We start from the raw sequence: 16,780 nt of genomic DNA, 5'->3' as shown, positions 1-16,780 counted from the left end.
GAAGGAAGGAACTGAAGCGAAGTTGAAGGGGCTGTGGACAGGGCCTCCTCTGCTCTTGAGCTATTGAAGGACTCAGGCCAGTTTTCCAACATATAGTTTTCTTTCCCATCCGAAATTACACGGCAGTTCTGCTATGCTCACTGAAATTACCTAATCATAGGAGCGGAATTTTAGACACATCCATTCTGTACCATAAGTGGAAGAGGCTATGTTTAGTTGAAATCTGCAGTGAATTTTTACTAATTAATTGTGGATTAGTGTCTTAGTCTGCTGCCTAGACTGGTCTTTATCCCCCACTCTCAAGGTATCCTGTCTCAGCCCCTTCTACAGCCCCTAAAATATACTTGGCTTGACAGTATATTTTTTTCTGTAATAAATTAATTTACATAAAGTTACCTATTTTTTAACCACCCACCCTTTGGTTTTTCAGAATAGGGTTTCTCTGCATAGGTTTTGAGCCTGTCCTGGAACTCAGTCTGTAGACTGGGCTGGCCTTGAACTCACAAATCTGCTTGCTTCTGCCTCCCAAGTGCTGGGATTAAAGGCATACACCACCACAGCCTAGCCTAACCTCTCTTTTTACATAAGATTTATTTTACTTGTAGCAAGCTTATTTATGTATTCTCAGTAAAGGACTTAATTAATTTAAGTTTCTTGTAAGACAAGCTAATATTCTCACTTGTTTGGAATATGATATCATGGATTTTTGTTAGGGGCATAAACATGAAATGCTACATATGTTTATTGAACCACAGGATATTGGGAGTACACTGGAGCCTGGGATAAAAAGAGGCAGAAAGAGTATTGTCTTCACTATGCTTGCACTCTATTTGAGTAAACCAAACTCATATATACAAATGTATAAATCACAGTCTAACTCTGTTCTCAATTATATCTATAGTAGCTACAATGAAATCCTGTTACAGATTTTAAAATGGCCATCATTCACTCTACTAAATAAGATTCAATTTCTGTAAGCATCAGATCATTTTATAGTTACTATTGCTAATATAAAAAGATTTTTCTTCGGCTAGTTAAGACACGTTTTTCTAGGTATGATAGTCTGTGGTCCTAGAGAGGGGAACTACAACAACCACACACAAACTAATAGTTATAATTCATAATCCAGTCTTCCTTACCTCTCTACCCATCTTCTAACTCAAACCACCTCCCTAAACAGCAGGGAAGGCAAGTGGTGAGACCCTAAAAGAAAAGAACAGTCCAGAAGGTCAGATGATGTGGGGTAGCTCTGACAGCACTAGCTGAGCTGAACTGCCATCAGCAAAGGGGGGATAAAATTCAGTGCTTATAACCAAGCCGTTGGCATGGTAATATGGACCTGACAATCAAGTTTGCTTTAGAGAAGGGCATAATAAACAGTATACATGGAATAAAATGATCCGAAACCCAGATGATCACAGCACTGCCAAGAAATGTAACGTCCAAAGCAACCAGAGAGATGATAGCTGTGGCGAGAATCTCCAAAGGGATCAGACAAGCTTGTCCTGCCAGTTCTTGGCCTGGGCTCTCCTGCAGGAGTGTGGCGGGGGACACTGCATCCTGAGCCTGAGCTCTCCTACAGTGAATGTGTGGACTACACTGTATCCTGGGCCTGGGCTCTCCTGCAGGAGTGTGGTGGGAGACACTGCATCCTGGGCCTGGGCTCTCATGCAGTGAGTTGGTGGGGGTCACTACATCTGGAATCCTGACTACACTTTTCATACTCCATTAACACAAAGACACTGAAAACCTGGAGGCCATTCTGAAGGCAATAGCAAGAATGGTTAACAGACTTGAAGGAGTCGTTTGTAAGGGAAGGATTAAGGCGGAAGGACAGTCGCCATGGTAATGGCTAGAAATGCTATTAAGTGACCCAAAAAAGTGCAGCCATGAGGGAAGGGCAGGCATCACTGGGCATGACTTCCCTAGAGGTGGGAAGCACTAACAGTAGCCCGGAAAGTTTCAAAATTAAGGAAAATGGAAACCACATGGGAGAGAACTGGTTTCTGAAAAATAAGTCATACTAGGGGACAAAAAAACAAAACTAAAACCAACCCCCCCAAAAAAAAACCTGTAACAAAGGAGAACTATAGATTAAAGGTATCCTCAAATCACAGACTAGTACTTTAAACTGGAATCATGGTGATTCTAACCATGGCATGAGAAGTCCCTGTACTTGTCAAACATTGTTTTAAGTGCTTTCCTTCTTGATCATCCTCTTTGGCCCCCCCCAGAACACCCTGCCACTGTGCTGCACAAGCAGGTTCTCCAGGCAGGGCAGGAAGGAAGAAGCCAGCACACACCTGGGACATTCCAGCCACTACGCCCTTTTACAGGACTCTTAGAAAACAGAAGGACAGAAAAGTTGGGGAAGTCCCTAGGGATGAGGAGGGAGTCAGAGAGAGTAGGGCACACGTTTATTAGGCACAGGCTCCCAGAGCAGTCCCTATCTGACCTGAGAATTCAGAACTCTGGAAGAGCAACCAGCACTCCTAACCACTTAGCCATCTCTCTAGCCCCAGAGTGCTGTGTTTCTGGGACTCAAGTCCAAGATTGTTTTCAGAGAAAACAATTTAAAACACCTTAAAAACTATATTCTATAGAAACATGTTAGAAAAACAAATCAACTTTTAAAATTTGTAATGAAAGTGAAAACACATTTTTAAAAAATTTTTCAGAACTTGTAAAATCTCTGGACTATACTAGGTTCATGAGGCTCAGTGTAAGAAATATTGGTGAAGCCCTGTACTGTACGGGGATGTTGGGCAGGCCGCAATGTGGGGCAAATGAGGGTGCGGAGATTCATGGCTATAATCTTATAATCTTAGCACTTGGGAGGTAGACAAAGAAACAAAAGCAGGAACACTGACAGTTCAAGGCAAGCCTGGGCCACATAGCCAGACCCTGCCTCCAAAAATACATACATACATACATGAATAAGTAAATAATAATAAAACAACAACAAGACAAAAAAAAACACCCTCAAAAAGTAGAAAGTTTCCATCAAAAGGGACAAAACTTCCTCAAGGACCTGCCTGTCACTAGAAGGAAGGAAGGGGTATTAGAACTATGGGGTTTGGAACTGTGGGCTCTAGACTACTGTTTGAGTGAAACAGGGGCTCTCTGGCCTTGATTCAAGACCAGATGTGGCCATGGAAGAGTGGTGGACACCACAGAGCCAGCTGAGGTGCCCACACTCCCTGAAGAGGGGCTTGAAAGACTAGGGAAAGTTTTGTTGTGTGGCCATGCGAAAAGCAAGATGAACTTTTCAGGGAAGTTTTCCTGATTCATCACTCAAAAACCAAGAAAACTTAATTTTGTCACGAGGACTAGCGGTGTGTCAGTGCCCACAGAGCAATCACACAACCGATTTCCCACTACCTGTTTCCTGGCTCATTCAGTCAGTTGAACAAAAGAACGTATTCTGCATGTTCCAGGCTGGCCCTGAGAAGCAGATCCCCAAAAGTGTTATGGTCATTATAACCCATGTAGTTCAGTTCTATTTACATTTATTTAAAAACAAAGTGAGTGACTGCTGCTCTGACACGGCCTGAAGAATGTGCAGAGGAGTACTTTGACAGTGCTCTCCTGATGAATTTTCACTTCACCGTCACTTTTCAAACCCTAATTTCATATCTCTGTACTTGTTTGTGATTAATCATCTCACATGAGAAAAATAATCTTTCGTTTCCCATTACAGCCTTTTTTGGAAAATACCTCAATGAATATAATGGCAGCTACATCCCTCCTGGGTGGCGAGAATGGCTTGGATTAATCAAGAATTCTCGTTTCTATAATTACACTGTTTGTCGCAACGGCATCAAAGAAAAGCATGGATTTGATTATGCAAAGGTAATTTCCAGTGTAAAACTGCATCAATCTGCTTTTGCACATAATGGGAGGGACGGCATTTCCAGGGACTTAAACTATCCGCAAGATGGGCTTTCTGTGTTCTCACAGTGTTCGAATGAGAAATTGTAAGGCAATTTCCAACTCCAGACAAGAAAGACTCTAAGGCTCAGTGCTTTTGTCTGGCGAGCCTTTTTTCCTTCTCCCTCGTTAGGATGAAAGGCAATCAGCCTTTGATGAAAGTGCCATCCAGAAAATCATACCCCTCTTCTCATCCTTGTGCTAAGTTTTGTTTTCCCCTCTATCAGGAGCTAGTCCGAATAATCAGATGCGCGTCTTGTACTGTTTGCTGTTCAGCTGAAAGTGTATTTTCTGGGTGGTTTCAGCCTTCCACATGAAAATAAGAACAGACTGGTGCAACCCGGAACTCGGGGACACTTTGTCACTTGCTTTTACTTCCATTCTACCAAGCAGTATTTGTGACCAGGACATCTATCTGCCCCATGCATGGCAGTGAGAGTTCACAGTGGTCTGCTGCTGTCAGTGGATGTCTAAATCCATCTATAGAAACAACCCATAGTTCCCAAGCAAGCAGATTCTAGATTTTAAAGTTTATAAAAGTAAGCCAGACACAGTGGTGTGGTCTGTGATCCCAGCTCTTGAGAGGCTGGAGCAGATGGATGGAGAGTTTGAACCAGTTTGGGCAACATAGTGAGTGGAAGCCAACCAGGAGTACTTGGTGAAATCTCATCTAAGACACAAAACAATAAAAACCACAAAAATCTTATGGTTACTAACTTAAATTAATAAGAAATTGAGATCATAAAAGTGGAGGGAAGATTATCTTTTATTTCCGCTTGGTAATTTTTCTAAAATATTCCCTTTCCTTCTGGACGTATCCTTTTCCTAGAAATACCAAAAATTCAGCTGGATCTAGCAACCTGTTTCAACAGGTTCAGACATATGGCAGAGAGAGAACAGGAACTAGGTTTCATTTGGAGCATGCTGTTGTCTTTGTGCCTGACCTGATGAGAGCACAATGGACTCAGAGAGACTTAAAGTAAGGCTGGGTCTTCCTACCATCCTGAAAATAGTGAACACAAATGAACTCACTAACACTGCTGACAGGCTTCAACATCAAAGTTGGGAGTCAAGTCAACAGGGACCTTGAAGGCAAATTTAAGCCATGTCCTCATTGTGAAAGACAAGAAAACTCAGCTTGGAACGGTTCAACCACTCATGTATCCTGGGTCATTTCCCTGGCTGGGGACAAAATCTTTGCAGGCAAATGATGTGTGCCATGAACACTAATTGACATTGCTATCACTTTTTCGATCTGCGGGGATGCTTTTCATGCTCCTTGTTCAAGCTATTAACCTTTTATTCCCTGTTGTCCTAAGAAGAACAAAGTAATCATGATTCTCTCCAAATATTAAATCAGCGAAACCTGCTCATTCTCACGGCTGATTAGGTGGCAAAGACTACTGTGTTGGAAAAGTGTGTGTGTTTGTAAAGAAATTTAAAGGACCCCCATGTGGAAAGAGGGAACAGCCTTTGGATTTGTCCTAACAAGGACGTGGTGACACAGATTTCTTCCCCCAACACTGCCCTTAAACCACAACATGTGATCAGCTGGAAGTCTCTGACATTGTGACCATTGCCTAGGAGTTTCTGACAAAAGTTAACGCTAGAGCTTCTGGCCTGAGACATGCACAGAGGAAGCGGGTGGCTTAATTCAAGTCCTCATCTTCTCTTTCCTCTTCATTCCGCTTCCTCCCTGCCCACTTCCAAACTTGCATCAGGCCCCACCCCACACGGGGTGTTAAGTCATTTTATTAGCAGGTCTAATGCAGATCCCAGCAGCTGTGGTACTGTCTTCCTACAATCCACACAGTATAAGCTACAGGGAATCAATTGCTCCCACATTCAAGTCTTCCAAGTGAATGACTTCAGATGTTACAATTTGTCCCTGTACCTGTGATTTTAGACAATGCCTTCAAATGGTGTTATTCTCACAGGTAGATTAACTAACTAACGGATTTCCTAGGTTTGCACATTTGTATGTGTGTCTCCCTCTGTGTTTGCATGTGTGTTCTGAAGCTGTGAGTGTGAAGTAGGTGTGGGTGTTTCCTGCCTTTGGAGTAATTAAATATTTCCCCAACAAATTATATCAATGAAGCCTGAGAATGAGATAAATATCTGGTTTCTCGTAGGTTCTTGAACATATATAGCCAATTTTAATCATTATCTTAGGCAGACACAACTTGCCTCTTTTCTTCCCTAATCTTTACATTGTGCATCTCCCCTCCCCCTTGTTGCTAAGCCAACTACCCCAAAAGCAAACAGCCATGGATATTTCTGTGTTCTTGAAGGTGGTTGGTTCCTTGGGAGGCTCTCTTCCTTCTCAAGGTTAGACCTTGCCTCTATACTTAGTGTCTAGATTCTGAGGAAAACGGTGTTCAAATGTGAATGTCACCTTTTGTAATTTTTGTTTTGTGTCAAATGTATGTTTCAGGACTACTTCACAGACTTAATCACTAACGAGAGCATTAATTACTTCAAAATGTCTAAGAGAATGTATCCCCATAGGCCCGTTATGATGGTGATCAGCCACGCAGCACCCCACGGCCCAGAAGACTCCGCCCCACAGTTTTCAAAACTGTACCCCAATGCCTCCCAACACATGTGAGTAACAAAATCAACAATGCATCCTTGCCAAACATGGTCCTTGTCTGTGCTCCCCAACTTATCCGCCTCTTCACCCTGTTTTCTCCCGTTCTGCGTAGCCCGAGGCAGAGATGCCAGCCCCTGTGGTGTGATGACATGAAAACTGAGGTATATAGCACAGGAGATAGGCTTGCCGCAGAGAATGCTGGGGGTTCTGATTGGTAATCACACTTCCAGTATCCGCCAGTAGCTAAATGAAGAGGCTCGCGTCAGGGAAACCAGGGCAGTTTTCACCTAGAGTTCCTTTCCGTGTTGTAAACGATATTCTCCAGTGTGACCTAATAGGACTAATGGGTGGGAACGCTTGGCTTTTCATAGCGGCGGTGCGGCCCTCTCTGCTGTAGCTTTGTTTTCTTTCTTGGGGAACACGGGAGCTGCTTGGCTGCAGATGTGCAATTAGGCCTGTGTAGAAGGCAACTGGAGTAGCTTGCCTGGAAGGCCCTCTCAGGTCACGGCTTTAAAATAACCTAATGTTTCATCTTGAGAGGAGGGGGTGAGGAGGCTCAGGGGAGGCCTCGGTGGTTGAGAGGAGCCGAGGGAGAAAAGAGTGCAGTGTGCTATAATCCTCACTGGCCAAGGCTGGAAAAGTCTAGGTGCCTTGTCAGCAAAGAACTTGATTTTGTTGTTGACTCTCAACAGGGTTTCTCCCAACCTTTACGCCCAATAAGCAGCCTTCCACACAGAGCAGCTGGGACCAGGGTCATTCAGAAGGAAGGCACCTTTATCACACACCTCGGAAATTGGTTCCTAAGCTCTTTGTGCTTAAATACTGCCCCTGCCTGGCTCTTCTAAACAAGATCCCAGACAGGAAAAAACCTTAGGGATGGAGAAGTAACTATTGATGGAGAAGTAACTATTGATGGAATTGCCAGGCACTGGGTTCCTGGGAGGAAGGTTTCTTTCTATCCTTAGTATCTTTCTGTCACTAGCCTTCCTCAGTCACATGACCAAGACCAACGGGGAAAGCAGTCAGAGCTCACTTAGAACAGAGACTAACAATAAATAAGAAGCAAAGTGGTCACATACTGTGCCACGAGGATGCAAATATTTATTGCAGGAGACAGTTGCTCCAGCAACCGGGGAGTCTGGTCTTGATGAGCCACTGTTTTGAACATGGCCAGAATCCCTTCTTTGTTACTGGCTCTGCAGATGGATTTGTGAATGGAGCCTCTAAGCAGGTGGCTCCCTGTTGTAGCTCAGTTACAAATTCAGTAAGCAACAGGTGCAGTGGGAGGAAAAAACGCCTTTCCAGCTTCTTCAAAAATACCTTGAGCTCACCTTTTCCCTATCTTTCAATCAGAGGTCACGTTGTATAGCCCCCTTTGTTGCGTTAGCAGCGTCCTAACTGAAGATGACTTTCTATAGCCATATACCTTAAGGGCATCCCTCAGTGTTTGCAGAGAAGGGGTTGATAAAATGTGGCATTTCGTGCTTCTTTAGAGGTCAGCTTCAAGGCTAGGTCCTAAGCTTATATGAAAACCAGCCCGTCAAGAATCTCCACAGGTGGTAGGTTGCATGTGCAGCAGTAACTGCACGTGGAGAGGAATCAGGGTAGGGTTGTGGGGGAGGTAGCTCCAAAGAGTGCACCTTTGACTCTAACACTAGAAACTATGCATAGTAAGGTTATCATACAGCACAGATTAAGGAATCTTAGTTAAGGAAGTTAAGGAAGGCCCAATAGGTACCCCTTAAGCACAAATAAATTAGGGTGAGGGGGTGTCCCAAATCCAGCTTATATTCATAAGGTATTGAAACACAACCACGCTCATTCATTGTGTATATTTGAGATTCACCAGCCAAGTGGAGCTGTGATGTGGTCTATAAAACTTAAAAGATTTATAGTAAATTTGCCCAGATCCAAGTTTCACAGGGATGATGGGTAAGTGTCCAGGTAGTCATAGCACTAGAGGGTCGGAAGCGTCAGATGCGGAACAGCAGTCACAGCATCAAAGAGCACTGGGGGAATGGACTGACAGGCATTCAGAGTGGACCTAGAAGGATGGGGAAAATGTTTGCAGGAGACTCTTGAGGGTCAGCACAGACAAGGCTCACTACACACATGAGGTAATCTAAGACAGTGGCTCTCAACCTGTGGTTTCCAACCCCCTGGGTAAACCTCTATCTCCAAATAAACAAATAAATAAATGAATAAAATTTGAATTACAGTTCATAACAGTAGCAAAATTACAGTTATGAAGTAGCAATGAAAATAATTTTATGTCTGGAGGTCACCACAGCATGAGGAGCTGTATTAAAGAGTCTCAGCATTAGAAAGGTTGAGAACCACTGATCTAATACATGACCTAGGAGCTGAAGGATGGGGCACAAATAAAACAATATGAAATAAAGCTTAAAAGGAAAATGGTTGCAAAATATTGGGAACCTCAGTGAGTTTGTACATAAGCAGGGTAATAAAAAAACATGAGTGGATTTGACCACTTCCACATGGAAAGGGTTGGGCTATTCCTTTCTACTTCTGACAAGCCAGCTGTCCCCTTAGCATTGGTCCAACGAAGCAAAACCTGGCAGAGTGAAAGTGTTCAGGCCTGTCTCACCTGTCCCTTAAGGCCAAAGGCAGTTTCTTTAGCCTCAGAGCCTCCATGAACTCATCTATCTGTAAGTGGAAATGAATGAGTCACTTTGATGTGATGTCGTCAACGAGCCTTAGGGAAGTGGCAGAGGTAACGTTCCCACGTAGACACACAGAAGCCACTCTGCTGGAGTTCATTCTCATTGATCCTCTGTGTTAAGATCAGCCATATACAAATCTCAATATGGTTGACCCACAAATAGTATAATTTCATGCTGTGTAACTCAAGGTTTAAAGAGAGCCGACAGAGAAATAAGTCCACACTTGCCCCTGGTGACAGGGTAAATCCCTTGACAAGCTAAGATTTCACTGCAATGGACCTCTCACACCTGGCCATTTGAAGAACAGGTCTGGGCTGTCATCTTTTCTAGATGTACAGTTTTGCTCTGGGCAAATGCCAGGTGGGAGAACATTCCTAGCCATGGGAAATGACCATGCAGTCAGTGAGGGATTCGACTTACTTGGGGCTAATCTTGGGGGTGGTGGGCAGTCAGCGTGTAGATATAGATTCACATGTCTCCAACCGACCAGGGAAGCCTTGAGTTCCTGGCTGCCTTCTTGCAAAGGTCTCCCTGGCTGCTGATAGAGGAAGGGAGAGAATGAGTGCCCAGGTTCAGAGTTCAGTCCTTCAACAAAAGGAGCGAAACTAATTGTAGACAAGCTGCGGCGTGTGATGCATGGAGCTACTCAATGGCTGGCTTCCTTAGTGAAAACATTAGCGGTGCAGTCAGGCAACGGGATGTTAGCTGTGAAGTGCTCTGCAGAAATATTTGGCAGGCCCCGTGGAAACAGCATGGAGTTATAGGCTCATCTAGGGTGCGGGAAGCTAGTCCTGTGGACGTTTTGCTTCAGGTCTTCCTAGGTGGCCAAACATCACCCGCTCCCTTTCATCCAGTCCTGGGCTGTGACTATCTGACCCTCTTACTATGGGGAGAGTGGATCAAGTTTCCATGGTGTTTGCTTCTCTGACAAAGAGAGAGGCCCATTCAAAATCCACATACTGGCTTTACAAACTGAGGGGAGAGGTTATGCCTCCCAACTACGAATAGGAGCGGATTATGGCTCCCTTGTTCGCATGGGGGTCCTGTTTAATCAGACAGTAGCTCGGCCTGTCTTGACCTTCAAGAAATTCAAGAGAAGCTCCAACAAGGAAATCCACATAAAACTCTTTATCATGGAGCTCTTCACTGTGGGGGTGCCCCTACTAAGCTTTTCAGGAAATATATCCTGCCTTTTACTCTCCACCCCATGTTATAATGCACCCCTGCCACCCACTGTACCCCATCAAATCTGAAGATTGTGTTTTGATTGGTTTTGTTTCAGCAGTACACACACAGAGAGAGAGAGAGAGAGAGAGAGAGAGAGAGAGAGAGAGAGAGCAGAGAGACAGAGAGACAGAGAGACAGAGAGACAGAGAGACAGAGAGAAGGGCCTGAGTGTGGGGTTGAGCTGCTGATTGGAGCTTGAGAAAACTCAGCAGCTAAATGGCAATAGCTTCTCCCAGGGGACCCAGCACCCATATCAAGCAGCTTGTAACTGCCTGTAACTCCACTTAATTTCCCTCTTGGCCTCTGAAGGAACCTGTACTCACGTGCACATACACGACCCCACACACACACATACACACCCACACTTGTACACATAATTTAAAAATACAATAATTTTTAATAAGGTGTCTTGCCTTAACAAGAATTTGTATTTTTATCCCTTCCACACACATATAGTTACTTCTGAAGATGAAAATTTTAAAGACTTCATATACAATTCTATAGAAAAGAATTGTTCTTTTCTATATAGCTACTCTATTCTTCCCACTTTATGATGAAGCCCTGTGTATCCAAGTTCCTGAACTTAGCTTCTGGTCTCCAGAGGGGCACAACCACAGGGGACACTCTATGAACCCTGTCCTTGAGGCTTTGCCCCAAAGCTGAGACAAAGCACCTCTCTTTAGCGCCTAAGATGAGGAGCCTGCATCCTCATTTAGTTGTAAAATTAAATTCTGTTTACCAAATGAATCATGTTGGCTTCACTAGCTGACAGTAAAATATTTTTTAAAGATAGCACTGGGATTCTTCAAGAATACATTTTAAGAGTTCAAGGAGCAATTAGAAATTCTGTTGGTTCCATAATTTTTTAAATAAAAAAAAAACGAAGCCCCGTTTGTTCGCTTTGATGAACGCCTAAATGGCTTTGTTCAGGACACACAAGTAGTTGAGAACAAAGTTGGAATCAGGTGACAATTTCCTTGTCCCAGTTGCTCTTCCCACTCTACCAGGCCATGTCTCAGTTCACATCACAGCTACAGTGACTATCGGAGTGGTTCTTACATATTTGCATACTTCCCATTGGCACTTCCAGCATCATTAAACAATTCTCTATTTGTATTCTATGCCTATAATCAAGATCATTTGGTCTTACTCTGCATGTGTTCAAATGTTATCTGCCTAAACATTTTTGAAGTCAGGTGGGGCATATCTCCAGAAAGTCAATTTAGTGAATTCAATTTGAATGAAATTGAAGATGGGGTGGCTTTCGAGAGTGAATGTAGAGTTTCCAATGTGATGCTTTGCCAGTGTGTCCTAGGACTGTAGAGTGGCCGTGCTGAGCTCTAAGACCTGCCTTACCACTCACTGTGTGATGCTATCTTTTTTTTTTTTTTTTTTTTTTTTTTGCTGGTGCTTGTGACTAAAACACAAATAAAGAAAACAGATGTTCAACACATCAACAAAAGGAATATATTTGCACTAGAATGACAGCAAAAGCCATCAATATTCAAAAGGAACCATGAAGTTCACAATTCCCCAATATGGATTTAATATACAACACATGCATTTCTTGAAGCTATTTCTTGGCTCCTAAGAATCACTCTTTTTTAAATACCTACCCATCAAAGAGAAAGGTGGCATTGTTGATTTTTCAGGATGCTTTGCCTTCTTTTGTCAACAAGTAACACTGGAAAGTGACTCAAACCCCAAAGAAAACTGGCATACTGTAAAGATGGAACTTCTGTGCCACCATGAACCCAAAAAAGCAGGATTGGGGGGAGACAGCATACTGGGAAGCCTCCTCAGGCAAATACAGCCCAGGAATAGTTGCGAAGAGCTGCAGATGTGTTTCTGAGATCTACAGATCTGCTTAAACCGTTCATTTCAAGGGCAGAAATTTTACCTGCCTGGCCATCTGAGACAGTGACACCTCTGAAATAGATGTGGGGCTTGTTTTTTGTCTTGTTCTGAAGGAATAGAAACTCAAAAATGGTGATCTGATCCTTCATCATCTCGATTTTAGGGTTAGGGTTCTGCACTCTTCTGTGATGTATCCAATGGGCTTCCTAGGGCCAGCTTAAGTTGATATCCGGCAATGGGTGGGAGGCTCCTGAGCAGAAAGAAGAACACTTGAACTAGGGTAAACAGCTAAAGACCAAACGATTCCCTTTCATAGGAAAATCTTTGCCAGCGAATCTCTTTTTTTTATTATGTATACAGTGTTCTGCCTACATGCTAGAAGAGGGCACCGATGGTTGTGAGCCACCATGTGGTTGCTGGGGATTGAACTCAGGACCTCTGGAAGAGTAGCCAGTGCTCTCAACCTCTGAGCCATCTCTCCAGCCCATCAGCCCATCAGCTGGAGTTTAGGGACCTCTGCTCTTGGGAACTTGGGTCAGTGTGACATCGCAGATGGAGCAGTGGCCTAGAGCTACCATTCTGGGCATTTTACTTTCTCCTTTGCCCAAGGGGAGTGGGATGCCCTAATGAGCTAGCCTGGTACACCCTGGTGAGCCAGCCTGGCTACCTGCAAGCAGGAGTAGAATGGGACCCCAGAAGCTGTGTTCAAGAGTCACAAAAATCTCTCAACCCTCTGCACAAGAAGTTCTGCACAGTCATTAATTATTCCCATTGTATAGACTAAGAAACGAGGCATCAACACCCCCCCAGCCCCTGCCGCGCAAAAAGAACTGTCCAGAATCACAAAACTGGGACAAAGAATTGGATCTATCTCCCAAGCATTGCAAACAACTAAAGACACACTTTTCCAGTTTTCTAAGAAGTTCTCCACTTCTCTCAGTAAAGCTGTCCCTGTGACAGCTCCAGGCCCTCTTTGAGTAAGTTGAAGTCAGTCCGAAGGCAAGCAAGCCTTAATTATCACTGGGGGCCAGAAGGCTGCATCTTCAAGGAATTTGGCAGACCTCAGCAGGAGGCAACCACAGGCTTTGGCAAATGATCACTTTTCAACAATGTTGTCAATTCCAGCAACCCTGGACCCTCCACCTGCAGGTCCCTGAACAGCTGTTGTTCCTGGGGGTGGGGGAAGCAGTGGCAGTCTGCCTTCCTTTAAAAAGCAAATGTATGCCCCAGATCCCTGCTACCCGCTGGGATCCCACCTGGAATGTCATCCTCCAACCTAGAGGTCATCTCCCATATTGAGAAAGTCAGAAAACTACAGGGGGAGGGGTGGACAGCTTTGACAACAGGCCCTGAACTCTCCCTTTTAATACAAGCCAGCTTTAACATATGTCATTCGGTAAATCCAGGAGTCCAATTTGAGGCTTGTAATTTGCTGCAAGCTACCCGGCTCCTCAAAGTGAGGTGGGGCTGCACCGCGCACATCAAGGTAGCTGGGGGAAGATGTAATTTGCCCACTGTGAGCCTGCATGTCGGTTCCCTATTGTAATTTTTATTTGCGTTGAGGTTTTGTGGTTTTAAAAAAGTCAACTAGATTTATTTTTAAATTAAGCCGACCTAACTTCAAAGGCAGTGCGGGGAGGATGCGTATTATACAGAACCCCTGTGTAATCTCTTACAGCTGTACCCCTTTCGGACTACAATTGGTAAGTGGCTAGGAGACCTTTCATGGCCAATGTGCTGTTTTTCTCTGACCTCATACCCCCACCCCCCTGGATGCAAAACCCTTGCATGAGGATTTTTAAGCCCCTCTGCCCTTCTCAGCTTCTAAATCTAATCCTGTTTGTAACGCAACGTGCTGCATAGACAATGAGGAAAGCAGTCTTCAGTCCTTGCCAGTGCCGCCTTCCCACTGTGGTCCCTTTCTAGAAAGGAGGAATCCTTCCAAGTAAAAAAATCTGGAGCAGTTGGCTCCAGAATCATGTATCTGGTAGGCAGCACTGATGTTGGACGCTTCTTTTTGACATAGTCTCAAAAAGGGAAAGGAGAGAAGGGAAGTTCCCTTGAAAAGAATAGCAGATGGTATGCAAAGAATCTGCAGTTTAATATTATGGCATTGTTGCAACCTAGATATTTCCATGAAAAGAATTTGCCTACTGGCTCGTGGAGGAAAACTCCGTAAACCGCTGCTCTAGCAATTCTTAGAGCAGTGCCCTGCACGCATTCACACATGTGCAGATTGAGTGCTCCCTCCTCAGGTCGTCCCTTCAGTGGGAGCTCCTGTCCTCTACCAAGCACCACTTGTGCTTTTGGGGATGGCATCTTCAGAGCTTAAGTAGCGACCATGAGGGTTACCAGGTAACAAGATGATGCTTGCTGCCTGCCATGTAGGACTTTCTACAATGTGAGTGGTGTCTGCAATCCTGCTGGCAAGAAGAAAAGGTGAAAAAACGGGTGCTGTTTTTGTTGCTCAGGGTACACAAGAGCATCCCCAAGTACAACCACGCAAGCGCCATCTGGGAAGTGCACAGCACTACAGAATCAATATGGTACTCGCCGAGGTCTCCTGAAATTACCAGGCACTGTTTCCAGACTCCCCTCAAGACTTCCTTGTCTTCTACCCCCAAAACAGAGACAGCTAAACCAATGCTCCGATCAATGCAGCTGGTGGCTTTCTCTGTGAGACTGGCAGTTTGTAAACCTGAGGTTTATATTAAAAGCACTCTCCGACAGAGGGAGCATCCTTTGCTCGTGTTGTTTAAGTATGTGAACTGTGAATATCTAGACATGATTCCACCATCTTTGCTAAACTATGCAAGTTATTTACCTGCCTTGGTTTCCTCTTCTAAAAAATAATAGTAGGTTATTAGGGATAATAAGTATGTTAACCAAAAGAGCTGAGACAACCAAACTAGTTAAAAGGTATAATAAGCTGTGTAATACTTTGCATTAAACACTCCAGTGAGCTTTTAATAGCATGTGAAGAGAAGGCTTGAATGAATGAGTAATAGTGTCTTGGTATAGGAATCTTGCTAATGCTCGGCAGTGGTGGCACAAGACTTTAATTCCAGCACTCAGAAGGCAGAACAGGCCAATCTCTGAGTTCAAGGCCAGCCTGATTTACAAAGTGGGTACCAGGACACCCAGGGATATACAGAGCAAAACAGACAAACAAAAAAGAATCTTACTAACATAGGTGTGTGCTTAAGGAGCATCTATAGAAATCAGAGAAGACTTTTTTGAGCAGCCATTTGAGTCCCCAGGGCTATGTAGCTGATGCCACTAATCTCTGCAACCCATTTAATGTAGGCATGAGCAAAAGTATTCTGCATACAGCGAAAGGGCCCATTTCTCTATAGCTAACGAAACTTTTGTCCTCTACCCCTGTTGGTTCCTCTATGAAGCAAGTATTTTCTTGGTTATAGTTCCAGCAAATATAATTGAATTACAGTATCTTATTTTTTTCTGGAGACAGGGTTTCTCTTATTGTTTTGGAGCCTGTTCTGGAACTTACTCTGTAGACTAGGCTGGCCTTGAACTCACAGAGATTGGCCTGCCTCTGCCTCCCAAATGCTGGGATTTAAAGTGTGTGCCACCAAGACCTGACAAATTAAGGGTTTTTTTTTTTTTTTTGGTTTTACGAGACAGGATTTCTCTGTATTGTTTTGGAGGCTGTCGGTCCAGCCTGGCCTCGAACTCACAGAGATCCACCTGTCTCTGCCTCCTGAGTGCTGGGATTAAAGGTGTGCGTCACCAACGCCCGGCTAAAATTAAGGGTTTTAATATACAACATGAAGCACGAGTTAATCTCTTGAAGACACATGAATGATCGATAAGAATATTTTAAGAGATTAATGTGTTGAGACTGTGAGGCATCATCAACCCATGTAGCATATGGTGACTTTATTTTATGCTCATTAGCAACAAACATTTCTTGAGATAACATCATCCAGAGATCATTCCTTTCTGCATTTCCATTTTACCTGTAAATCTGAAACAACCACCCTCATCGTCATATGCTGCTTACAGATTTTATTCATGGAACCTGGATGAACCTGAATTAATTGCATGTTCAGTGCCAGTATTATTGGTGTGAATTTACATACCTACAGAGTATGTATATTGTTTGGGATGGTGAAGACAGCAGACAGCCTCCAAACACCAAGGGATCTCACAATGCTTGAGAGAAAAACACTTTAGCAGTGATCACATCATCTTTCAGAAGTTACTACTTCACAACCTTTAACTTGAAATGTTTCCCAAAGTGAGTAAGTTTTTGCAAAAAATGTATATATGATAATATTGATTTCTGCATGTTTTCAGAACTCCAAGCTATAATTATGCACCAAACATGGACAAACACTGGATCATGCAGTACACGGGTCCCATGCTGCCCATACACATGGAGTTCACCAATGTCCTGCAGCGCAAGCGACTCCAGACACTGATGTCAGTTGATGACTCTGTAGAGAGGGTAAGGCCACCAACCCCC

At 43.9% G+C, this 16,780-nt stretch overlaps 1 protein-coding gene across 4 annotated transcripts in view; it reads left to right on the top strand.

Annotated features, from left to right (window-relative positions):
- Sulf1 (sulfatase 1) overlaps positions 1 to 16,780 on the top strand; it is a 158,225-nt gene that overhangs the window by 101,394 nt on the left and 40,051 nt on the right. For 3 of the 4 annotated variants that reach the window (XM_040741433.1, XM_040741434.1, XM_040741436.1), the window contains exons 6-8: positions 3,701 to 3,852; positions 6,365 to 6,534; positions 16,612 to 16,762. In XM_040741433.1, coding sequence (XP_040597367.1) covers positions 3,701 to 3,852; positions 6,365 to 6,534; positions 16,612 to 16,762 — 473 coding nt within the window. Of the gene's footprint in view, positions 1 to 3,700; positions 3,853 to 6,364; positions 6,535 to 16,611; positions 16,763 to 16,780 lie in introns of those variants that run through there. The other variant, XM_040741435.1, reaches the window with a different exon arrangement.

Source organism: Mesocricetus auratus, unplaced genomic scaffold (assembly GCF_017639785.1).
Source record: "Mesocricetus auratus isolate SY011 unplaced genomic scaffold, BCM_Maur_2.0 Super-Scaffold_6730, whole genome shotgun sequence".
NCBI classification, from domain to species: Eukaryota; Metazoa; Chordata; class Mammalia; order Rodentia; family Cricetidae; genus Mesocricetus; species Mesocricetus auratus.
Note: the sequence above shows the minus strand (reverse complement) of the source record. Positions and strands in the feature narration are given on the sequence as shown.